Source organism: Antennarius striatus, chromosome 11, assembly GCF_040054535.1.
Source record: "Antennarius striatus isolate MH-2024 chromosome 11, ASM4005453v1, whole genome shotgun sequence".
Classification (NCBI taxonomy): domain Eukaryota; kingdom Metazoa; phylum Chordata; class Actinopteri; order Lophiiformes; family Antennariidae; genus Antennarius; species Antennarius striatus.
The window spans coordinates 11,825,398-11,851,531 of NC_090786.1; the positions used below are offsets into that span (position 1 = coordinate 11,825,398).

At 41.9% G+C, this 26,134-nt stretch overlaps 1 protein-coding gene across 2 annotated transcripts; it reads left to right on the forward strand.

Moving 5' to 3' along the window:
• The first annotated feature begins 1,751 nt into the window (after positions 1 to 1,751).
• LOC137604135 (semaphorin-4G-like) lies at positions 1,752 to 24,903 on the forward strand. 2 transcript variants are annotated; one of them, XM_068328073.1, is made up of 15 exons: positions 1,752 to 1,858; positions 5,863 to 6,180; positions 11,646 to 11,822; positions 13,158 to 13,220; positions 13,346 to 13,444; positions 13,617 to 13,710; positions 13,793 to 13,906; positions 14,236 to 14,390; positions 14,916 to 15,091; positions 16,939 to 17,083; positions 18,144 to 18,366; positions 19,251 to 19,366; positions 19,470 to 19,624; positions 19,991 to 20,049; positions 20,520 to 24,903. In XM_068328073.1, the coding sequence occupies exons 3-15, from the start codon at positions 11,724 to 11,726 to the stop codon at positions 21,521 to 21,523; spliced, it is 2,502 nt and encodes an 833-aa protein (XP_068184174.1). In that variant the 5' UTR covers positions 1,752 to 1,858; positions 5,863 to 6,180; positions 11,646 to 11,723; the 3' UTR covers positions 21,524 to 24,903. The 2 variants fall into 2 exon arrangements, with proteins under 2 accessions (XP_068184174.1, XP_068184173.1); XM_068328072.1 differs by having other exon boundaries at positions 11,674 to 11,822.
• The last annotated feature ends 1,231 nt before the right edge of the window (positions 24,904 to 26,134 follow it).

Below are 26,134 nucleotides of genomic sequence, written 5' to 3' on the forward strand. Positions count from 1 at the left end.
ACGCTCCTGGAACTGTTAATGAATTTATGTTGATGATATGACTTGATTATAATCTTAGGAGCTCCATCTCGCAAGAAAAACAAATGACAGAGTTGAAGTGACAGTTTGTGACTGTGTTTTCAGAACAGATTTATCTGTCATACCAAACATCCCCCGAGTCTGGAGGTGAACGGTACTGCTGCGCTTCATAGATGAAATAAAGATTTTTATGAGGTGTTACTTCACACGGGACTGTACAATGGAAAAAAATATTCTCTGAAACCCACTAGTGCCTTCACTAGAAATAATGAAAATTCATCCTTCAGTTTTACAACAGATTTAAAATATAGGAAATGTAAAGAATTTCCCTTCATTCGTCCATTAAGGAAAAAAAGAAAGTTTCATTGAAATTATTCCAATAGCAATATATTTTATTGTGAAGAAGAAGTCGTGACCCTGCAGATAGACAGGCTGGAGTTTAGTTATATAATATATGCATGTATTGCATTGTGATATATGTCACATTCAACATCTTAGCTTGTATATCTGCTTCCTCAATTACCAGATCATTTAGATCTGGAGTCCAAAAATGTAAAAACAATTTGTAATTGGAATGTTAGACGACAGGTCTGAGATGTTACTTAAAGGCAGGCAATCTATCAGTTCATGACGTTACAATGAAAGACGCAAATCTTTTGAAGCATCATCTCCAGCAGTGCTGTCTCTCCTCATTGAAACTGTTCTCTTGCATTATGGGTTTACTACAGCTAAATATTTAAACCACAGCGCCAAGGCTTCACAAAGCTCTGCTGAATTGCAATAAGTAGTTGAGATAAAAGAATGGATTCAACATTAATGCTCACATCCATAATTGATGCATACATTTATAATAGATTACAGGTTCTGTTAAAATGAAATAAAATCCTACTCAGATTGATAGATAGCTGTTGTTTTTGCCCATCTGATCACAAACCTCATTGATCTCTGCACATTAGCATGAGCCTCTTGTGTCTAAATGAGAAGTGTGATGAACACAAACAAAGTAGTGATCATTACAGTACTTTTATCTTGTAATTTACTGATATTTACCCCAACTAAATCCCTTCTGAGCCTTTTATTTCATTTGGTTTGTGTATCTCGGAGAGAATAATGGGCACATTTTTCTGCTGTGGCATTTCATTAAGTGTTGAGTCCCTGTCTACATAACATCCACATTTACTGGGATGTGAGACCTGCGTCAACACAAATCAACAAATCACATCCAATCAAGAAATACAGAATGGAATATTACATAGATAGGTAGGAAGGTATTTGGGTAGATAGATAGATAGATAGATAGATAGATAGATAGATAGATAGATAGATAGATAGATAGATAGATAGATAGATAGATAGATAGATAGATAGATAGATAGATAGATCGATAGATAGATAGATAGATAGATAGATAGATAGATAGATAGATAGATAGATAGATAGATAGATAGATAGATAGATAGATAGATAGATAGATAGATAGATAGATAGATAGATAGATAGATAGATAGATAGATAGATAGATAGATAGATAGACATCGTACGTGTAATTCCACCCGTCTCCACTAGGTGTCAGCGTGGGGCCGCCAAGTCGCGTTCGTGCTGTTTTCTTTTGGCTTGGACTCGTCGCTGAAACGCAATCAATCAACAGCCAATCAGAATCGGTTAAATATTGACACCTGTTTAGGGGGTGGGGGTGACGTCACTGGCGGGCGGGCCACCTGTTCGTGGGTACTGCGTGGAGGACGGGCTGTGGTGTGTTCAACAGAGTCCCCGGGTTTTAAGTCTCATCTGGAGCTCCGCGTCCATCTCTGCGTGGAATTGGTGACGTGACGTGTTTCAGGTAAAACACACTGAACGTTACACGGAGATCACTGGATGTACCTGTAGTGGACCTGACATACTTCCACCGGTGTAGTAACTAAGTAGTTCACTGGTGTTGGTGTGTGTGGAGTGGGACTGCTTTGAACACCATGGCTGCCTGGTGGCCTTATTTAGTCCATCTGTTTTGCGGACATTCTGCTGTAGTCTTGTGAACAGTCCAACTTGTTTCGTGGAACATTTTAAAAACGTGGAGTGAATCCCTGCTCTGTCGTTTCCTGACGTGTCAGTAGCTGCGTGTCCGTGTCGGTGTGTGTGGACCCGGTCCGTGTCGGTGTGTGTGGACCCGGTCCGTGTCGGTGTGTGTGGACCCGGTCCGTGTCGGTGGCTGGATGTCAGTCCGCCGACCGGGAACGTGGGAATAATTGTATTTTATTTTTTTTATTTTTTTATTTTTTTGTCCGGTCCAGTCCGGTTTTGTTTCATAAATATTTTTTTAAAATAATAATAACTTATTTATTTATTTTAATTTTCCACCATTTTATATAGTTAGTGAGTTTTCACCGCAAGTCTAATTTAACAGTTGGTTCTGTCTACTTTTATAATGACCTTTTTAGTTTTGTTTATATCTCGGCCTGTCAGTGAGATTCAGCTCAGTCCAAATGGAGCTACCATGAGAACGTGACGTCACAGTCCGTGATGTCATGGAACACAGTCTGTCACAGTCTGTGACGTCACGTCACAAAAACACTAGTACCACCTTCACCAAGAAGGGGTCGTTTGTTTGTTTGTGGAATCACTAAAGACGTTTTGGACAGATTTTGATGACGTCTTTGGAGAAGTGGAGGCCAAGATGCTGATCACAATCATCGTCTTTATTTATGAGGTAGAGCCAAAAAGAGATGCATGTCCAGCTGTATGGACTGAACTCTACTGGATCACGCACATAATTTTGCTTCACAATCCTGTGATGACATCCAAGCATCTATCACACATTAAAGTATGAGCTAGTCTGGATCTGGTGATGTCATGGAACAGAAAATTTAAAAAACAACAACAAAAGAAACCGTGCAGACTTGTGACTGAGAACAATCGGGAGCTGAAACTGCAGGTTCAATCAGGAGTCAAAGAAATCATCAAAAGCTCCTGAGCTGGATGGAAAATGTAGTTTGATGTAAAACTAATAAAGTTATAGTCTGATTGTAAATTATTTGAGCAGCACTTCATGATGGAGGTGTCATATTCTGGGGGTGGGACACCTAATGCAGCGTCTGGGTGTGCTGGAAGACAGATTTGTCCACTGCACCTCCTCCTCACATGTTGAGGTAGATTCCATGAAAAATCCATTTAATTCATGCCTGAATTAGCTTTTAACATCCTGTTGACATTGTTTGTGCTTTGTCAGTCTAATCTCCTCTGTCGACTGCCAAACTATGAACTTTAGACTTTAAAACATTTCTATATTTGGACCAAACCAAGAGAAGTCTCGCCAAAGAATGGATTCTGTTAAACACACTGAGGTTGTTGTCAGCACTTTTATAGATGGTTATTAGCAGCAAGCCGCTAACACACTGACCATACAGTTTTGCTTTTTTTTTGTCTCTTTTGTTATATTTCCAGAATAACTCCAGTCTGAACTGTCAGTTTTAGAGATGCTGCATTCATCTAGTGTGTATGGGAGTAAACAGACAGAACAAACAGAGTTCAGTTCTGTCAGATTCCTTTTGTGTCTGTCAGACAAGAGTGATTTGAGGCAGTGTGTCTCAGTAGGCGCTCAACTCAATGGCTTTGACTGTAATCTTTTCTACCATTAGTCACTCAAATACAGGGTTTGGAATCCTTGGGGATGGTTGTTGTTTGGTGTTGATGGAGCCTTCACTGCATTGCTCCATTCTCCCTGCTCAGGCAGGTGTACACATACTTTATAATTGCCTGATAAAATCCATTTTGGTGAATGAATGTCATGGGACACTGAGGGCTGGCAGAGGGATCGGGAGGAAGACAGATCAGAAGTGGTAGGCCGTGGGAGGCAGAGTCCTGGTGTCAGCCTCATTTTCATGTCTTACACTCTCTAAAAGTTTGGACTCTTGTGCCCAGTGGCCAATTAAAGTATTTTCTGCAGTATAAGCCCTACCTAAAAGCCTTTAATTTTCTCAAAAGCCAACATAGTGCATTATAATCCAGTGTGCCTTATATATGAAAAAAGCTTTAAAACAGGCCATTCATTGAAGGTGTTCCTTTTTGTCCAGTGCGCCTTATAGTGCAGAAAATACAACTGATAGTGTCTGCATTGATAGAGTGATCAATTTTAGAAGACAAGGAATCATGAACATCATGCTGTCTCTTCACTCTTTGGTTTGCTGTCTTTCCCTTGGTGACACTTTTCCATCTTGATATCCTTCCCCTTCCTCTTGGAAGAAGACCACATGAAGACCGTTTGTGACTGACAGACTGGGACTGAAAGGGCCAAGACCCTGTCAGCCCGTTTGAAGGCTTCGGTGTGCGTGAGTCAGATAAATGACTTCTAAAGAGCCCCTCAGTGCATCTCCTCTGCCACCTTTTAACAGGAGCTTATATTAGGCTGATGGGGGCACTTGACACCTCGTCAGTGTTTGACAGGCCTCAGGAGAGGCAGCACATCCTGACAGAGAATGCACGACTGACATAATTGGCGTCTCTAAAGCCTAGTGAGCAGGATGGAGCTGTAATTACCTGTAAAAAGTTATCACCAGTGAAGTAGTGGGATTTCCCAAGAAGCTTTATTCCAAGAAGTTATCAGACAGCTTTGTTTTCAGTGTGTTTTGCAAGTTTATTGCTTCACCTCTGGACGTCCATAAAAAGGCTTTGCGTTGCACTGCCCGTGCGTTTAGATTGACTTCTAGCCATCAGTTTTGCAGAGACAAGAATTCAATCAGTGACAGTTCTTGTTGACTTTTATACCAAATGTACTGAATGTCAAAGTAATCAATTTGCCATCAGGAATACTTTTATTAAAAACTTTTCCAAAGGTGTGATTTCAGAGTCGGGCGCTTCAAAAGTCACTTCACTTCAGGATTGCTAACGTGTGTAGAGTTCTTCTGAACCTGCTGTAGTTTTCATGTCTTCATGTCCAATCAAACAGGGAATGACCACAAAATGAAGAAGCGATGTCTAAATCTGAAAAATCTGCAAACAGCAGAGAACAGATGGATCGCCACACCTATAGGGACATTCTTAAATATAATTTAAAAACCAGCAGGACACGTCCACATTTTAACTGTGAGTCTACATATATGTAGTCTTGTAGTCCCAACATCCAGTTTTCTTTCCAAAGAAACCTGGATGTTGGGACTCGGCGCGCATGCACACACACACACACACACACACACACACACACACACACACACACACACACACACACACACACACACACACACACACACTGTCTCTCTCTCCTTTCTCTCCCCTCCTCTCCCTTCACTCCTCCCAAAAGCAGAGTCTTGTTCTGCTGGAGAAACATTGGTATTCACAGCCCCCCCCCACACACACACACACATAAGCACATCTTAGAGACGATCATATTGCTCTCTCCGTCCTCCGGTGGATCCGGCTCCTCTCAGGTACGTCTGAACCGGCGTCAGACCGCATCCGTCTGCTTCACTTCACATCACCGTTTCATCCTCGTGTCTTTGCCCGTGATGCACACATCTCTGATTTACGGTCTCTTGTGGTCGATGGTATTTTTTTGGACGTGTTTAGACTCGGCTGTTGTTGCCCCCCTCCCCGTGCTGGACTTTGCAGCACAGTGAACCAATAATTGATCCACCAGAGCCTCTGATATTTGTAGAGCGAACATCTCTGTGGACATCATTGAGAAATTAGTTTGTTTCATGTGTTGGAAGTGTTCCACTCAACTTTGCCATCATTTTGAACTTCTGTGTCGTTTTAAGATGACATGTCCCCACAGTCACATCATTATCTGTCTGCTCTGCTGTTGAAATGACAGCTAACACTGATGATTTTGTCTGGTTTGTTTGTTTTTTTCAGTTCTTTCCACACCGCGGGCGAAAGCGGCTGTCTTTCTGCCTGCCAGCGTTTGTCAGAGTGCCTTTCTGTGCAGGAGTGTGTGTGTGTGTGTGTGTGTGATTCATAGGGTGAACATGCTTGTGTGAGTGCCCCTGCATGCGTGTGCAGCTGTGCTGGAGAGTGTGTGTTCCATGAGACGCCTGGAGGAGATGGAGAGAGCTCCGTCCTCGGCGGTGCAGCTCCTGCTGCTGAGCTGCTGTGTGGTCGCTGCAGCCGGCTACCCGTTCCAAACGCCGCTGGACCTGGATGTGACGCCACGAATCACAGTGCTGAGCAGCGGTAAGCATGCACGCACACACACACACACACACACACACAGTGGAGTTTGTTTTAAAGTGTTTGTGTTTGGTAACGTCGTGTTCATGTTCTATTGATTCTCTGATCCATAAATCGGTTACAGAAGAGGCTGCTAAACTTAAACTAACTTCAACCACGTTTCCTTTAACTGGATCTCAGTAACACACAAACACTAATAATGAATATTTCCTGACAAAGATCAGAAACAAAGCAAATGTTCTAGGGAATATTATTTGGTTTGTTTTACATCTCATTAATTAGTTTAAAATTCAACAAGCCTTTCATATTCTCATTTCTCATTATTACAGAAGTGCATTTATTATTTATAAACTGTATATACTGTATATTTTAATCACAGTTGCTTTAAATCACTTCAGATTCCAACAGGATAGCACAGATGGAATTCCATCTGTTTGCAACTTTTGCAGTCTAACAACGTTGAATCAGAGCCATCATCCTCTGAGGGGGAGGGGGGTAGGGGAGGGGTGTACATCGTCGCTGTCTTTTTATTCCTCACTATTGTGACATGCCGTGGGAATTTCATAATAAATGCTTATCTATGTTTCACAATGAAGCTGGGTTATTGATCATTGAATCAATATGTGCATCCAGAGAGATCTTTCGTTGGAGCCGCTTTGGCTGAGGAGGAAGAACTTCTCAGAGTCACGGTGGGTCGATCCTCAGCCCCGTAGATGTAAGATGGTTTGTGTGAATGGGTGAATGCTGGCTTAAAGCGCTGTCGGTTATCAGCCAGACTAGAATGGAAACGTGTTCATTAAAGCACCGTCCTTCACATCACGCCAGTAGTTTTTGAATAGAATTTGACCCTCAAATGTTTAAAATAAAATTATGATGAATAAAAATTCAGTTCAGTGCAATATAATTACATTAAATGTTGTGGTTTAGGAGGTATTTTTTAAACTGAGAAGAAGAAATGATTTATTTGTTTCTCTAGTATTGCAGATGCTGCATTCAGGGTTGCTTTACATTCCACCCCCCACCCCCCCGACTCTTCCTCTTCAGTCTCACATTTGCCATCATTTCGTAGTTGTGTTTTGTTTTTTAAACTGGACTGTGATTATTATTCATTTATCTGTGAGTGATGGCATGCAGCCCGAGGTGATACAGACACGAAAAGCTCGCTTCTAGATCCCCGCAGAGCATTCAGGGAGGCTAACACCAGCGCAGGTAGTTGAGAAACCCAGTAACCATGACAACTGTTGTAGTGTGGCGCAAGACTGCCATATACAGTGTTTCTCTCTCGTGCGTGAGTGGGCAGCTGTGTGTGTAACTCCATTAAAGCTGTTATCTGATCCTGGAATTCATTTGTTGATGCACAGTGTGTGAGAGAGATTTTCTCACATCCACACTTTGACTTGTGGCCAAGTTGACTTTATGAGGCCTTTGTGTGGGACGTCCTCCCCCTGTTCTTGTAAACAGTTGTCTTTCTCACAATACATCACCTACCCACCCACCCCTCCTTCCCCCCGTTACTCCACTCACTATTAGACCTTTTTGTTGACGCCTTTTCTCCGTTTCTGTAAACCGTCAGTGAGTCCACAGGTCCTCCTGGATGATTCATCTCTTCTCCTGCAGCTCTGTCGGTTTCTCATCCACTCCTCCTCCGCTACTATCACTCTACCTTTACTTTTAATTTATCCTTTCAGTTCCATTAACTTTCTATTCCTCCTCATTCACTCTTGTTTTCTCTTTCAATCCTCCGCTAGAAACAAAATGAGGATGGGGGGGGGGGGTTCAAACAATGTCAGGTTTTCCTTTCCTTCCATTAAACACACTACAGCCAAGTAGTGGAGGTGTCTTGCTGTTTAGGGACTTTTGTTGTTGGTGTTGCCATTGTTTCCATGGTTACAATTTGAATTTTAGCATATAGTGGGTGGGGTCAGATGGTCTCAGATGATGTTGTTCATAAAACTTTATCAGCACAATTTTCCATGTTGTGGTTGTGGAAATATTCTTTTTGATATTGTCAGTGATTTTTTTTAAAAAAGCAAAAAAACAATTTTCTTTTTTAGTTCTCATTTTGAAAATTGAAACATTCTCTCAGATATGCAGCAAATAAGAATTGTAATCAACAGGGACAGGATAGGTAACTCTTTTACATCTTTATTCAGCTGCTGTGGTGGAGGATCAGGACTACTCCATGCTCGTTGTTTCCAATCTATGTTTCTGTTCTCCTAATGAGGAGATTTCAATGTGCAAATTTTCCACTAATCTTTGAAATATATGTTTCTTAGCAACCTAAATTCAAAGCCGTTAAACCTTTAGCGTAGTTACATCACCTACACACACACCTGTGTTTCCTCATTGCAGCATTACTTCCTATGAAGAAGACAAATGATGTGGAATGAATTCAAACAAGGCAGTCAGAGACTGCAACATCCCGCGACACCCCTTAATTCAAAATTTTACTCTGACCTACTTGCATAGGTCAAAGATCCAAGCTAATGCTCTGACCTACTGTCGCTGATCAAAGCACTATCTTTGATCTATAGTCTTACTCACACTGGCCTTCTCACTCATCTTTCTATCTTATCCGGTTCCTGAGTGTACAAAAGTTGAAATTTGACCTTTACCTAGTTTTCGCAAGGCCATCGTCTCATTTTCAACCCCTTTGCTGCCGGAGTAATGTGCTTTTTGTTCCATCTTTCTATCTGCAACGGTTGCGAAGATGTTTGGTGCACTAACGGACGGACGAATGGACACATGAACACTGACAATTACAATACATCACCGCTTTGAAGCGGGATGTAATAAACTTGATGCTGGTGTGAATTGGTGAGTATGGCAGTCACCTCACAATCCGACGTCTTGAGCTTCATAGAGCCTCTGAACATTATGTGCTGTACGAATCAGCCGAGGTCCTAGACTGTTTGCTCTGTAAATAATCCCATCTGGGCTCCTCTTACTGCCCCTTTATCTCATTTTGCTGTACAATGAACCTAGCATGCTTTTCCCATATTAAGATGAAAGCCAAGGCCAGAATGTTTGTTGTGTAAATATCAGATCAACTAATAAATCTCTCTCCGTTGCGTCAAACTCTCGCCCAGGTTGTTTTGAGTTTCCTGGGTCCAGCTGTTGGGCATTATGTGCCTCGATGCTCGGATTACACGTGTCAAACTCAGGCATTGTGTCAGCTGTATTGGATTTTCTTCACTCACAGTAAAACAATCTTATCAGACAGGAAAAGTTATTGTTCTGACAATCCTGCACAGGTAATGTTCCCCTTCCTACTGCTGGATACGTGGGAGGAAAAGCAGACACCTGTTCACCCAGGAGCATTGTGGGATGGGAGCTGCTGATGTGAGCGGGGTGGATCATGTCTGGCGGCAGCTGAGAGGAATTTTAATGATGACGTTACTTGATAGCCACACTTCAGCACGGCAGGTGGAAATGAATGGGAAGTCTAAAGAGGAGCTGAGCTGAAAGGCAACTCGAGCGCCGTCAAAACATCCGAGAGGAAAACCTGTTCGACGTTCAGTGATGGCTTAGAAAGACAAACGCTGTTTGCTGACGACATAGTTGACTTGTTGTGGTTCTAGCATGCAAAGAGACTCTTTGTGACGTGTGTGTGTGTGTGTGTGTGTGTGTGTGTGTGTGTGTGTGTGTGTGTGTGTGTGTGTGTGTGTGTGTGTGTGTGTGTGTGTGTGTGTGTGTGTGTTAACAGGTGAAGTCACGGTTACACAAGCTAAGTCCTGATAGAGTGTATGTTTGGAGCTTACGTAACACTCCCTCGTCTTGTGGCTATGGCCAATGACTTTACGGTATGTCTTGTATGCGTCTGTGTATCTGTGTGTGTGTGTACACTTGTCCATGCTGAGTGTTTGCATGAGTGAACCACGTTAGTATCTGGTCCTGTCAAACAGAGTGGATCCCAGTGTGTGTGTGGACTGACACCCCCTCCCTTGTGGGTTTCCACAGCTATTGGATGCACCGTCATGAAATGTCGTAAAAGACATCAATGTTCACAGTATTCTGTGCACAAGTTAAACACTTTCTTCTTTCATGATTTTATTCTGCCTTTTTTTTTTTTCGTGCTATGTTTGTTTTTCTCATCTCTAGAAATTGTTGTCAAGAGACGACCTGATGAACATGTCCAGTTTTATACCTGTCCAACATCAGTTTGTCGTCATTAGAGCTATAAATATCATATTTTCTTTCAAACCAGCAACCTTCTTCCTTTCGGAATACACCATCTTACCCAAACACAGATGCAGCCTTAGATGTTATTAAAACACATGCTATTCTTATTCTTATGCTTGCATTCTGCTGATTTCAGAGCTGTCTGCTTTGGTAGTTTTTGTGGCGTTCAGAAAAATACATCATATAAACATTTGAATTACAGTCCAAATCATGGGTTCTGTCCTGATATTACCCCATGCCGTCATGAAAGTTTGTGGAAATCATCAGTGGAAACGGCTTTCCTGGTGGAATAATTGTAAATTATCTTCCCTAATTCAATTTGTCATTGTCTAAAATGCAACAAACAGAAGATTCTGACATGTGATAGATAGGAATATACAGATCCTGGCTTTTTATGGCTATTTAAAAATGGTGATTGACCATCAGATTGCTACTGATTAATGATCTGTGCTCGAATCACATCTGATACAGCAGCGATTTATAATCATCACACTCTTCCCATTTTCTCATTTATCATGAATTTGACTTATTTTAGACCAAACACAAGGAACATCCAAAAACACGCAAAGAGATTTTCTGTGCAGATAAAAAGGAATGAAATTCACCAAAAGGAACTGTGTCCTTTCAATCTGAAGACATTTCCTGGTCATCAGAAGGAAAGAGCGAGAATCTAGCTCTATGCACAGATGTTTCATCACAGATGATGGAGAGATTTCTATCCCTCCCTTCATTGTCACGCTGTCAGGATTGATTGAAAAACTTCTCACTTGTCTCCTCATGCTTCGCCCAGCTCTGATGACTTGATGCACATTAGTGATCTTTTTAAGGCCTATGAGAGAGTTCGGTTCATGTATGCATATTCACCAGCATCAAAGCATCTCGTACATTTGAAGATAACACATGTCCAGTTTTACTACAGATATGAAATTGTGAAATATTATTAATAAAATATGAACAGTAGAATTGTCTGATCCAGACTAACTCCCATAGAGACAGACAAATAAATAATCAAAACCAGCGGCGTTATATGGAGCTATGAATTGATCAAGCTGTTTCTGTGCAATAATAGCAGATGGGGAAAGAAAGGGTTGTCTCCATTGTTATTCCTCCAACTGACATGAAATTATTTCTCAACATTCCCCAACATTTCACTGAAATGAGAAATTAACTGATAACACATCACACATTCATCCACTGAGGAGCATGTGTGGTGAATAAAAGTCTCTGCTTCACCAGCAAGTTTTAACGGAGGCAGGTTGAAAAATGTCTCCCTCACGCACAACCAGTCCTTTCTCCTGTCCTCCTCTTCCTCAGGTGTCCAGGTTTGTGGGCGCTTCCAATCTGCTGCAGTCAACTACAGCACCATGCTGCTGGAGGCTGACAGCGAGCGTCTCTACGTCGGCGCCCGGGGGGCTGTGTTTGCTCTCAACGCCTCTGACATCTCAGCCGAGCCCGCTCTCGCTGTGAGTTGTGTTTGCGTCGGTGTTGCGGTAGATTGTGTTCTTCCTCTGTCACATCTGTAACTCTGCCGTGGCTTCATTAACTATTCCACAGTTTTTTTTTTAGTCAACAATATTCATTCGACTGTTACCCCATGTGTATTTGTGTGTGTCTGTGTGGGTGTGTGTAGTCGCAATGACTCAAATGTTTTGCATGAACGTACATATAAATGAGAAAGAACCTACTGTAAACTCTGACTCTAAATAGAAACAGAATAAATCCACTTCTACGACTCGGCTATTCTGCAGTACCTGGAATGTTCTAAAAGCATTCAGAAAGCAGATGATATCCTAATCCTATTTTTGACACACAATTCAATTGAAAACAAAGTCCAAAAGTTTCACCCCATCAGTTGTATTGATTTGTGTAAATATGTGTTTGTTTTGCAACATGTCTCATAAATGTTGGGACAGAAGCAACAAAAGATGGAGAAGACCATTCTACACTTTAAGAGGTTGGTTATGACAGGCCATTAAGGGATGTCAAATACAAGTGCAACAGTAAAACATTCTGTCCCAAACATTTTGCACAACTGCAACCAGCTTAAAGACCAAAATACATTAATAAAATTGTCAAAGGCTTCAGAGAGTTTGGTGAGACTTTTGCCCATGAGGGGCCAGAACTGAATGAAGGTCACATTCGGTCCTTCTTTCCACTATTTCGAATGCTGGGTTCAAATTCCAAATAGTTTTTGGAAACTGTGAATGTTGTGTCCTCTGGGTTCAAAGGGAAAAGTCCCATCTAGCTTTCTGTTGACTTAAAGATTCAAAAAACAGGCTTTGTGATGACGTGGTGAAGGTGTGTTCACGTCTAACAACATTTGCTGCCATCCAGACGGCGTCTTATTGCCAGAAGGAAGTAGTTTTTATATTTGTTGATATTTTACTGATTTCATGCCTTTGTTTGGTCTGCGTGTCTCCTCAAGCAAATATAAGAGATTAGTCAACTTTACTGAAGTAGAAAACATGCAACGAAATGTGGCAATAAACCCTGAAGCTTTAGTTGAAAATGCTTACTGTGTGTGTGTGTGTGTGTGTGTGTGTGTGTGTGTGTGTGTGTACATATGTGTGTGTACATATGTATATTGTGTGTGTAAATATGTATATATACTGTATATGTGTGTATATGTAGACAAACACACATACACACAAACACACACACAGTATATACTGTAGACACATAGTAAAAATTACAACTCATCTGTTGTGTATTTTTTTGTGGAATTTAATTTGTTGGTGCCAGTGATGAAACCATCCTTGTCTCTTTTAATGTACTGTATGTTGTGTGCTGTGCGTTAGATTGAGTGGGAAGCCTCCCTGGAGCAAAAACGCCAATGTCTGCTCAAGGGAAAAGACAATAAGGTACACGTTTTGTTATTCTTTCTCCCTCAGTCCTTTCTTGCCATCGTTTGTCTGCTTGTCACGTCTATTGATCTCTGTTGTTCATTGGGACTCATCTTACGATCTTTTTCTGCTTCTTCTTGCAGACGGAGTGTTTTAATCACATCCGCTTCCTCCAGAGGTTCAACGCCACTCATCTTTACGTGTGTGGGACTCATGCCTTCAGTCCGCTCTGTGCATACATCGTATGTCAATGCAGATACGTTACGGCTTTTCAAGTGACATTTAATACATGCAGCACTGGAATATTATTCATCATATTCAGCTGTTGTCTTAACTTTGGTCTTTTCCTTGTGTGGTTTTCTTTCTATGATGTTTTCCATTAAACTAAATGTCTTCCTCTTGTGTCCTGTACAGGAAGAAGAGAGGTTTGTGATGTCATCTCAGCCCGAGGAGGGCAGAGACAAATGTCCTTATGGGCCCACAACGGGCTACACCGCCCTCATCGTAGGTAAGACTTTAAAAACCTCTCGGTCATTTCCAGACGTTTCCTAAAACACTCAAGAAACTCATATGAACTGTTTTTCCTCCAGATCAGCAGATGTTTACTGCTTCCCAGTATGAGTTCAGGAGTTTTCCAGATATTCGCCGCAACTCTCCTGCACCCATACTGAAGACAGAAGATGCCCCAACCCGCTGGCTAAATGGTGAGCTGACCAACCCGTGTACTTCACACCAGTAGTGACGTCCATATCAGCAATTATCTACTCTGCTGAAGTAGCAACACAAACTCTATTAGAGCTTTAATGCGTTATTTATATTCCTTGTGTCACATGAATTGATTCTAAGGCCTGACAGCATAGTTTTTCCTTTGCTGACAGGTTGTCTGTAGTCTGTCAGTCCAACACCAGAACACATTTATTAAAACTGCATGAAGTGCCATAGAATTGATTAATAAAATCTTAATAATTTCTTCTCACACAGCTATGAAGCAAATATAATAAAACAATAATTTAATCTTTTCCTCCAAACGCAGAGGCAGATTTTGTGGGATCTGCTCTGGTGAGGGAAAGCTTAGGCAGCAGCACCGGCGATGATGACAAAATCTACTACTTCTTCACGGAGAGCAGCCATGAACAGCCCACGACCTCCGGCCACAGCAGGGTGGCACGGGTCGCACGGGTTTGTAAAGTAAGTGCAGCTTAACAATGGTGATGTGCAGCCTTGCATCAGGCCTGGCTGAGTGAAGTCTGGACTGATGATGGGAGAATGTGCTGTAATAGATGAGGGGTAAGATACGGAATGCATTTGTAACAAGGTCCTGGTGATCTGAGGAGCAGCCTGTCGCTGAGGTTTCAGACTCAATGAGGCTCAATGTAAGAGGAATATGTGACTACAGCGGATTATCTTGTATGATATTTTGCGTCAGGTTGAATGCATCACAAATGAAAAAGCAAAATGATGTGACTTCCTAGAGTTCTAGAGCTGTGGACTTCAGTAAGATGTTTTTATTGGGAGCCAGTAAAGAGGCTGTAAGCTTATTGAACATATCATTAAAGCTTTGCTTTGCCATCTGTTGTGCTCTTCAGGGAATTCAACTCCCCTTCTGTTCAACCTTGGGTCCACTGTTCAGTCTGCTCTGTCTTTTTTCCAGGCCTTACCTCACTTGACCCTCTGCCTCCTCCTCCATTTGTCCCTTGTTCATTCATTCCTCAGGGGGACCGGGGAGGCCGTTTAACTCTTCAGAAACGGTGGACATCCTTCCTCAAGGCCAGGCTGATGTGCTCCTTGCCTGAGTACGACTTCCACTTCAACGTGCTCCGCAACATGTTTGTCATGCCCGGCCCGATGCCACAAGACACTCTCTTCTACGGCATCTTTGGATTGGAGTGGTGAGTTTCTGTTGTCAGACTGATGGGGGAATTTGAGGGAGCAAATGCAAATGAGTGAGGCGATGATGAAAGTCAGCAATCAATACGTGGAGATTGTCGAAGAAGGCAGGAAGGGTCGAGATAAAAGAGAAGGAGCAAGGAAAACTTTTTTCAAACAATTGAAAAAAAGAAGTTGGTTGGAGAAGTTTGCAGTAGTGTGAGGTCTGAATACCAATTAAAAATGAAGTCTTCCATGGTAAAAAAGAAAGTCACAGACCTTGAGATTTGAGTCTTCTGGAATTAACTTAATAACAGTCAAGGAGTCACACTGAGAGGCTATTTTGTATTGAAATTTAACAGAAGGACCACTGTCAAATCATGTTTAAATAAAAACTATAACATTACAAGCATGATGTAACTTCAAGCTGCACACCATGCAAGTGTCTTTCCACACAAGGACAGGTTTCATTGTTGAGGGTGGAGCTCCTCACAGAAGCTCTTACTTTTTATTCCAGCCTCATGTAAATTTAAAAATGATATTCAGAACAAAAACGTCAGATAGTGTCCTGTTTTGTAGATGCATGGGTTTTTAATGGTTCAGCTAAGTTATTTACACTTGATACTTCACAATTAAAGACATATGATTAAGCCATATTGATGTGAATTTGCTGGGTTTGGATGAACCTTAAAAGGGCTCTGGTTTAAAAGAAAGAGAACAAATGATTGTACCCTTGTTAATAAGGTGTGAATGAGTTGGATCACCTGCATGTTTTGATTTCCTGTGAATCCTATGGCTACAGTAGGTATTGACTTTATTATGGCTGACTCAAGAAAATACCAAATATCGCTAAAGAGACTTAAGAACAAGCCCAGGTAGTCCTCAAAACACAATTACAAACACAACTGGTTCTGAGAGGCTGTTTTTAAGTTGAGTTTTTTGTAAGTCATTATTATTGAATTTCATATAGTTCATATAGTTGGTATAGTTCCAGTATCTACCATTAGGCATCACTCATGAATCATTCAGATTAGTTGACAGTAAGATTTTGCTCTTTGCAATTCTTGAAGGGAAGAAGAAGAAAACAGTTCAAGGAACTCTCGACCAGTTTTTAAGCCGATCCAACAACAGTCAGTCAGCTGTTGATGTTGATGAACAACTGTACAGTACTGTAGCATGTAGCTTACCTTTAGTGAGAAGGAAGAGGAGGAAGTGGGAGGAGTTATTGTTGGTCACAGGTAGAGTTGTTATCAGAGCTGGTCACCACTACCACTGTCTTCACTAGACTTTGCTTTATCATCCGTGATAAACAGTAAAGTATCTAAGGTACACAACCTGGCTCTCTGACCTGCTCACAGAGAAAACAACAAATAACAACAGCAAGAGGGGGAGATGAGTTCTGGAGATGCGTGAAGGCAGTGGTGGGGGCAGGGGCAGAAAAGGGAGCTGCAGTTGTCGCTGCCAGATATGCCAGCACATGTTTGTGCGTATATCCGAATGTTCTTATGTTGAGGACCGCCTTTACAATGAATAATATCGAGATAATATTCGATTATAATAAAATATTAATGGTTCGCTTTTTCCTCTTGAGCTCGTTTTCTGCTTCATCTTAGCTCCTCTACACCTCCCTACCAACCAGTGTCGCTCCCCCTCCCACTCCTTTCAGAGATGTATGACTTTTAATCAGATTTAACCCCCCCGCCCCAACTGTGCTTTTCTGCCGTTTGTCTCTCTGTCTTGTCAGCAAGGTGAGGCACTGATCTACTTTAGATCTACTGCTGTCCCTATGGCAACACTAGGTTTACCGCTGTTGTTGTTCAAGGCCGGTGCTCTGGTTTTTCTCTCATTCTCTGTGCACTGCTGTCTCTAGGAAAAACGTGAAGGCTTCTGCAGTGTGTCGCTTCTCTCTGTTTGAAGTCCAAGAGGCCTTTCAGGGACCTTACATGGAAAAACAGGACTCCGACTCTGAGTGGAAGGAGTACACTGGAAAGATCCCTGACCCCCGACCCGGAACGGTAAACAAACATGCTCACGCACATTTACTGCTTGCTTCTCAATTTCTTGAATTTGTGACAAAGCTTGAAATAAAATGTCTCTATCTATAAATATCAGAAAAGTGATCCGAAATAAAGATGCATTCAGACACATGTGTCAAACTCAAGGCCCGGGGTCCAAATGTGGCCCGCGAAAGCAACAACAAACATATTTTTTCTGTGCAACTGTAATGTTTGCAACCTGAATAAGTAATAAATTCAGTTATTTAACATTCAGGAGTAGTTGCATTTATTTTACATTACAGTGAGTTACATTTATTAGTTAAATCTGGCCCTTTGAGGACAGCCATGATGCTGATGTGGCCCTCGGTGAAAATGAATGTCACACCCCTGCATTAAGAGAAGTAGAGCTGGAGGGAAAATGATGGAGAGCAGCGTGGAAGCCTGAAGGATGAAGCTCAGAACACAACAGCTTATCTCAATGAAGCCATTAGTTAATAGAGATTAACTCTGGCCTGTAGCTTTAGTGACAGTGAATAGTAAGACAGCCAGGTCCACGGCGTTGTTAGTGAGTACTGATATTATCCACTATAGTGTCACTTTGACATTTTGGGACTTAACTTTGTCATTGCTATTAAAGCTACTAATCTGTGAGCATGAAAGCCTGTTAGAGGAGTCAGCTGAAGTCGTTTGAAAAGGACAAAGCAAGAAGGAAAGTTGGTCCCTTAGTCAGGTGCAGAGAGATGTTGGGTCAGCCACATATCAGCACTACACAGCTGCCGAACTCGTAAGACTTCATTCATGTCCAAGTGAAAAGTCCAGTTTTAACCTGACACAATCTTGCATTTCGTTTTTTGATCCCTTTAAACCGTCCCGCAGATTATCTCGCTAAGCCTTGTGGCGTCCTCGCTGCCTGCGACTATCTGAGTCTATTCAGAGAGAAATTTATTACAGATGAGCCAAAAATGTCTCTCGTGTCCCTTCAGCCTACTTCATGCCGTGTTGCTTGTTACTTGCTTATTTGTCGCTCATCTTTTATTGTAGTTTCTTTCTCTTTTTTTTTTTTTTTTTTTCACTACAGTGTATAACTGACTCTCTGAGGGCCAGGGACATAAACGTTTCCACCTCCCTGCCTGATGATGTGCTGGACTTTGTCAGAAGGCATCCTCTGATGTCCCAGCAGGTCCAGGCTTTAGACCGGCGACCCTTATTGTTCAAGAGGACAATAGACTACACACACATGGCTGTACATAGGACCCAGGGCTTAGATGAGTATCAGTACCATGTGTTATACATGGGCACAGGTGTGTATGAATTCATGACAGGCCTCCATTTTTCTTGTAGGAGGTTTTACTCAAGTAACCACTGTCATTCTGTCACATCATAAATAATAAAAATGCATGTTCTTGTATTGTAGCACAAAAATGTAATTATATCATCTAGTATTCCTGAGCGTAGTCCATCCAGAAATCACTACAGGTGTACCTCGACTTACGTTGTTTTGAGTTACATTGGTTTTCAAGAAAAAAAAGCACAGAGAAATAAAAATCACGTTTGCATCATTTTAGTCAACTTTACGTCTGTCCGCCACAAATACTGGAATCGTAAAATCACAGGAAAAGCATTAAAAGCACATAAAATCAGGTACACCATATATATTATTAGCCCCTAATAATTGTTTGTAAGCGTAATACAAATTGTATTACCCATATATTATTGAAAATGCATTCATTAAGTACAGCACAGAGCCGTGAATGGTATCTTTCGGTTTAGCCTGGAGACAAGTTCAACATACGTTGTTTTTATGTCCCGTCTCCTGGAACCTAATAGTGAAATAAGCCGAGGTTTAGCTGTATTCAAAAAGTAGACAAAAAATAACATCTGAACATAGTCTTTAAAGCAGTGTAATGGTTTGGACAGATGAAACAAGTGAAAGAATGAAAAACCCAGACATCTTAAATGGGGTTCTGTGATTAAAAAAAACAAACAGGATATGTAGCACAAAACCTTCCATAAGTAGGTTCATGTGTTTGTGAATGTATTTATGCTTCATAGTGAGCTGAATAAATATCACTGTCTTCCTTAAAGGCATGAAATTGAAACACAGTTGTTTTGAAACCTGGCCAGCAGAAGTGTGTCGGTGTGCTCCTTTTAATGCCAATGCTCCTCTTCTCTGTGCTTCACTCAGATGAAGGCTGGTTACATAAAGCCGTTGAGGTCGAGGGTCAGCTGCACATTATTGAGGAGCTGCAGCTCTTCCAAGATCAGCAACCTGTTACCAATGTTCTGATATCTCCAAAACAGGTGGCGTGTCACAAACTCAAATGCGTGTACACACACACACACACACACACACACACACATACACACACACACATTCTACAATATAATCCTCCCTCCATTTCAGATGAGTGTGTACGTGAGCTCTCCCTCAGGCGTGGTGCAGCTTCCCCTCTCCAACTGTCGTAGATATGCTTCCTGCTATGACTGCATCTTTTCCAGGGACCCTCACTGTGCCTGGAATGGAGCCCAGTGTGTGGACATCATGGCACACACAGACAGGTGAGTGATGTTTGTGCGTGCGTGTGTGTGTGCAGGTGACCTTTTGTGTGTTTGGTTTGACTAAATTGCAGAGTCAGAGCGACACCCTGTCACAGTGTCTTTTGCGTAAGCACTAGCAGCAGGTTGCTGCAGGCTGTGATAGTAAACACTGCATGCAGCTGTGTACTTAAACCGTACACATTAATCTGGACAGATTTCATTAATCAGTACAAAGCTGTTATTGATGCAATAGCTAATATAAGATATATGAATGGAGGATAATATAGCGCCACTGAAATGCTCCAGTGTATGTAGCAGCAGTGCTGTTGCTGGTATCACTGGTACATTTGAGGAGCAGTAATTGTTTCTTCTTTCCAATCTTTTCAGATCAACTTTAGTCCAGGATGTCCAGAAGGGCAGCGCGGGATGTGACAACACACAAGACGGTACGCAGCAACCTCCTCCGACATCTGCTGTTCACTTCCACCGTTAAAAAACAATAGAAAAAATGTTGCTTTTCATGCAGTAAATGAAGGAGGTGCGACAGGAAATAGAGTGTTTGGAAGGATTCAAAAGATGCATCGTTGTCATCATTTGGCATGAACGCATCTTTAAAAGTTAATTATGCACATTGCATTGACGACTCCTCCCTTTAATCACATTTTTTGCCATCTCTAGAGAGATGTCTGTTTGATATTCAAGGCAGGTGAATGCCTTTTCTCACTTCACGGTTTCACAGCAACAAAAAAAAAGTAGCGTCTCTTCTCTCTGCGCTGCTGTCTGTGCATTCTGATGGCAAGAATTTGACGCTATGTGATTGGAGTGGGCAGACTTTTGTTGAATGTTGAGGTGAATTGAGTTTTCCTTTAAACCAAAAGTGGAATGAAATTCCCCCGTGCTGATGTGTGTGTTTCAGCCTTCGTTCCACGGAGCCGCATGGTGCGGGTGGGCGATGATGTGCTGCTGCAGTGTGAGCTCAGTTCCAACCTGGCGACGCCTCTCTGGACTCTGGACGGCAACGAGTTGGTGGGCTACGGCCTCAACTCGGGCTTCAGAATCGGCACCGATGGGCTGCTAATCATTGAGGTCCGGCGGAACCAGAGTGGGCTGTACACCTGCTACACTGTGGAGAACAACATCAGGGTCACCATGGTTTCCTTCAATGTCACAGTCCACCTGAACCTGCCCGCTCCCCCATTGGTGGAGCCAGGAAAAGACCATGACAGTCTCGATAGCGGGGCACTGGAGCCTACGGAGCGCCCCTCCTCCAAGAATCCCCAGCCCCCACCCGTCGCCCCTCTCCTCCCCCACTCAGAACTGCTTTCCCCCAGGGAGATGGAGGCCATGTACCTGTCGCTTATCACCATCCTTGGAGGACTGTGCGTGGTCCTCACTGTGGTCCTCATCTACGTGGGCGTCTGCCTTCGAGTGGGCGACCGAGGGAAATACTCACTACGCACCGCAGCTGCTGCCTACACTAGGAGGGGCAGCAGGGGTAGAAAACCGCACAGGAACTCCGCCCACCTGGAGCTGAAGACAATCTCCAGCCACTGTAACGGCAACGGTGTCTGTAACGGAGTCTCAAAGCAGCATCGCAGCGGCATCCAGGATGGAGGATTCCTCCAGATCGTCCCCGGTGAGGCTCACCCAAGGTCCAATAAGGAGCCTCCTCCCCCAGCCCCGCCTCTCCCGCCAACTCCACAACTTCCTTCTCCCGAGCACGACTTCCCCAACGGACTGTCAGCAACCCTACCCAGCGTCCTAAGGAGGATGAACGGCAACAGCTACGTGCTTTTGAGGCAGAGCGACTCTGGAAACTCGTCACCGCTTTGCCACTCCTTCGCTGAGGAGCTAAACAGGATTTTAGAGAAGAGAAAACACACCCAGCTGCTGCCCAGGCCCGATGAGAGCTCTGTGTAGAGAGATGTAGCTCCCCCTGTGGTGGGAGGACTGCTGCGCTGAAGTGCCTGTCATTCGACTCGTTATTGTTCAGAACTAAAGCAATAAGAGTCTTGTCTATATTTACTTCTTTGAATTGTTTTCCGGATTGAGACATTCCTTCTTTTTGAAAATTTGAGACGTTTGTCAACTTTCATTCCCATATTTTCCCCGTGAATACCAAGAGAATGAGGACTTCCATTGAAGGACCAACTGTAATCTACCTCACTTCCATCCTGCCAGGATGTGTCGTCAGCCTGTCACCTCATCTGAGCACCAGGCCTGACAACTTAGCCACAGACGGATCTGTACTCCTCTGATCCACAGAGCACAAAGCGGAACAGGCCGACTTCTAACAAAGAGCGAAGCCCCACAGGAATACAAATACATGTGAAAGCCTCTGCTGTGTGGTGGCCATCTTTGGCTCGATTTCAGCTGGAGGGCGGCTAGCCGAAGCTTGTTTGCACTGACAAGTGTGCAGATGGCCTATCAATTTTTAAAACATAAGATTGACAGATTCTAGATAAATCCTGAGGCAGATGAACTTTGTGAGCGAGGCATTTTTGATGCATGTTTAAATATTGAAATGCAGTAAGTAATACAAAAAAAACCACCAATTCATGGCACACAAAACATTTTTCACCAGCCTTTATTTAGAGATAGTGAACTAATCATTCTTAAATATTACTATTAACGCTAATTTAAAAATATGATGCATTTAGTTTTATGTCGGTTGTTAATTAAAAAGTGAAATCATGGACTGCTACAATTAACTATAATTTTTTAAAACATTTGGAAACATAAATGAGTATTAATGTTGCCTAATATGAGATGAATGACCAACTCATTAAACTCAACCAAACAGTTGAGCATTAATGTGCTGGAGCCGCTTTGCGCTCACAATCCATCATGAACAACATGTGCAATCAAACATATAGGCAATTAAACAATATCACAAACAACATCATATTAAATAATGATTATTCCACCAACTGTTACAAAATTTGAAGGAAAGAATGACAGTATTATTGATTATAGTGCACTTTAAAAAGTTTCAAAGCACAGTGGAAGGTAATGTCTTGTGTAACCAGTAAAGAAGAAGCAGGCCAGAGGAGCTTTTTGATTGGTTGCCCAACAGAAGAGCGTCGGTGGCGAAGGCTGATGCTGCGACTGCTGCGCCTCATTTGACACAAAAGTATGGAAGGAACAAACTGACTATGCCTCAGCTGAATCCACTGCTAAGTGACGCCTGACCTGACTTTATAACTCAAAATGAGAGACTGAGACACATTAATTCTCCAAAAGCATCCAAGGTAAAACGTTTTTTATAATTTACTCTCCTGCACAGACAGGTTGCCAAGCGAGTACTTAAGGGAATCTCTTAAATTAGTTAGATGAAGGCACGGTGGTATCTGGATATACTGTACATTCATTTACATCCAAACAGCTCAGTGATCTGACTGCTGGGTTGTTTCGTTCAGCTGTGACCAAGTGAAAACACACTGAAATCACACTTAAAAATAAACTTTATCATCTCAGACTAGTTAACAATTTGACAACATATTTCATTTATGAGAGGAGCCCATCTGTGAAAGACCAGCTTCATTTCTTGTAATCAGAGTGAAGGTAGCATTGTTCTCCTCACTCACAGGGTCTCACGTTATTCTGCAGTTATGCCTTTGTGGAAAGAACAGTCACATAATTTAAAAAAAAATATACCTGTGGACTAGTTTTCATCATCGTTTAATATCAAACTGTTGTTTTTTTCCTCGCTCAGTGTCTCCTTGCTGCCTCAGTCTGTTGTTTTCCTGTCAGGGGGCCGCGTTAATTAAACGCTCGTCTCATGACAAGCCTGACCTTACCTCAGAAGGAGGCCGAGAAGGGTTGGAGATCTCCTGAGAGATTAGCAGAATGAAACACTCAAGCTCCCTATTATCTCATCTTCTCATGTTCAGATGGGTCTGCTTTTATATCCTATTTTATTCCAAAATAAAACTCACTGTACACTAAAATGCTCATATAAGAAAATCCATGCACCTCCATATAGGTCCTGCGACATAAGGTCATGTTGTGTAGAATCTAACAATCTTGTGGCGTCAGCATGTGACATTCTGTGCATGCTACTGTGGTCATGTGAAGGGTCATGACCTGATTAGGAAGGAGAAGTGCAGGTGCACTTTGCACATTAAAAGTCTGATTTTAAAATATAAGATTAGAGGTTTATTTTTAATATTTGCCTTGCACATCCCTGCAAAAAGTGCTTAAATCGGTGTTTTAGTTAACATTCAAAAATCCATGGCACAGTCAGGTAAAGATGCTGCAAAACAGCTAAAAATGATCTGGAGTGAAGGCATATTGCTGGCACTTACAGTATGCCTGAATAGTTTATTCCCATCTGTCCTGCTCATGGTTTTCAGGTCTGATGAGGACAGGTCAGTTTGAATTTGCCTTAATTTAATGCCTGGGGATACCACCGCCAACCAGGAAAAGATGGCTGGACCGGCTGCAAAGATGTTCTTTTAATGAGCAGTGAAATAAAACTCACCATCATTAGTGGACAGATGAGCCAGAAGAGAATGATAGGCTGGATAGAGACGACAGTATGAGTCTCTGCCCCCACAGCTCTGCTTCCACTCATCTGGAATGAAAATTGTTGTCTGCAGTGTCTTACTAAGCAACGTTTGTTCTTCACATAGCGGCTCTTTGTGTGCAGAGAGTGTCCTTGGTTCTGTTCAACTCATACTTGTTAGACCAAACTCGACATGTAGTGACCTTCTAACACTGCATGAAGTTTTTTTCTACACTGCTGTTTCTTTCTTCAAGGTAACAGCAAGGAGAACGTATCTTAATATTAATGGGAGGTGCCAAGGTCGATATGTGAAATGTGTTTCATGAGCCATTTTTAATGCAAACCATGAAGAAGATGTTAAGAGAGGCATATTTATTTTGTAATTTTGCACATTGTGTTTTGGAAGTTGTTGTGAATGTTAAAATGCCACTTGTGAAACACCGTTCTGTTAAAAAGGATTGTCTCAAGTTGGATGTGTTGCAAAAAATATGATAAATAGTAGCATGGTAGCCAAAAGCATGCAAAGACCAACACCACAGAATTCAATATTTATAATTTAATGGGATAAAAATGCACCAATTTATTATAAATCACTATTTGTTATTTGCTAACCTAGTTATCATTAAACTTCTGTCACTGTAAAGTCACATTTTACTTTGGATCTCTATTTGCATGTTACGCCATGCTTGTGCACAAGATATAGTTCCTTTGCTAATCTAACAGACAGAATAATATGGCAGTGGATTGTTTCGCATTTCAGTCAAAATGAGTTGAAATAAAACTTTGTACTTCAGCCTCTTTTCATCATTGCTTGTATTTATTTGCAGTTCCCTTGTCACATTTTCACAGAGAGGTAAATGAAGCCACTGTGCCTGAGAGCACCGGCGTTATTGCTGGAATCAGATCCTGTAGGAGCATCTCAAGGCAGGCGTGTTGACAAAACCTGCATATTTAGTTTAAGTCTTTGTCCTGTGAAGGCATTACAAAAGAAAATGTTACCTCTGCTGATGCAGCATTTAGAGAACAGCAGCTGTTTTTGCTTTTTGATCTGATCCTTCAGAAATGCCCCAGTAAAACATTTTTCCCTCATCAACATGACATTTATTCATGCTACTAGATGAGAGAGCAAGACCCAGTTTTCAGACAATAACTCTTGTTATTATAATACATCACTGACGGCACGACAGAAACGCTCATGTAGGACTCACGCACGCAAATGCCGCCAAAGGGCAACTTGTAAAAGAGCCAGGTATGTGCCATGCGTACGACTCACTGCATTATAAACAATCTGTCATGCGTGGTTTGTTATTCACTTGGTGTTGCTGCTCGTTTGAACGGGATAAACGAAGCACTTTTTCCACCTCTTCAGGGGTATATCAGAATTTGTTTTTTTTAATGTACATAAAATGTTTAAAGCTCTGACTCATTGCTAAAGCACAACAACTGAATTGACAACACAGGTCACGAGTCAAAATGCTTCAGAACCACTGCTGTTTTACATTTATGTTGCAGGGAAATCTAATTTATTACATTCTACTGAATGACTTCATCTCTTCTCTTGACGGGATACCAGACTTGTGTCAAACTATCTGTAGCAACAAGAAAGGATTCAGCTCCTAAAGTCTGGAAATTTAATGGGAAGACATGGATTAAGAGAAACGGTTTCCTGGGAGGTTCAGTGTTGGACAATGATGCCCATGAACCACTTTGGTCCATCTTAATTGCATTTACATACAAAAGACAATTTTCAACTATCGCGTTGACATTACCTAAAATAACATGTGTTTTTGTGGCAGAGCAGACAGTAAACATTATTCAGACACAATGACTGCATTTTTTACCACCAGTCTTGTTTGCAAAGCACCAAATCTGTCAGATGTAATCTGTCAAGTGACTTAATCTCAGATTAAAAGAATGTGTTATATTTGTGAACTGAATTTACATTTCAGAGAAAATATGATTCCAACTGATCTTTTTCATCTCTTGTGTTTCCGGGTTGTAAATGAAATACCGTCCCAGGAGAG

Excerpts from the sequence above, each read along its gene's own strand:
- LOC137604135 (XM_068328072.1), top strand. The coding sequence starts at position 6,033 with ATGAGACGCCTGGAGGAGATGGAGAGAGCTCCGTCCTCGGCGGTGCAG. Across the intron at positions 6,181-11,673 it reads AATCACAGTGCTGAGCAGCG|GTGTCCAGGTTTGTGGGCGC; the intron begins GTAAGCATGCAC and ends CCTCTTCCTCAG. Across the intron at positions 13,221-13,345 it reads TCAAGGGAAAAGACAATAAG|ACGGAGTGTTTTAATCACAT; the intron begins GTACACGTTTTG and ends TTCTTCTTGCAG.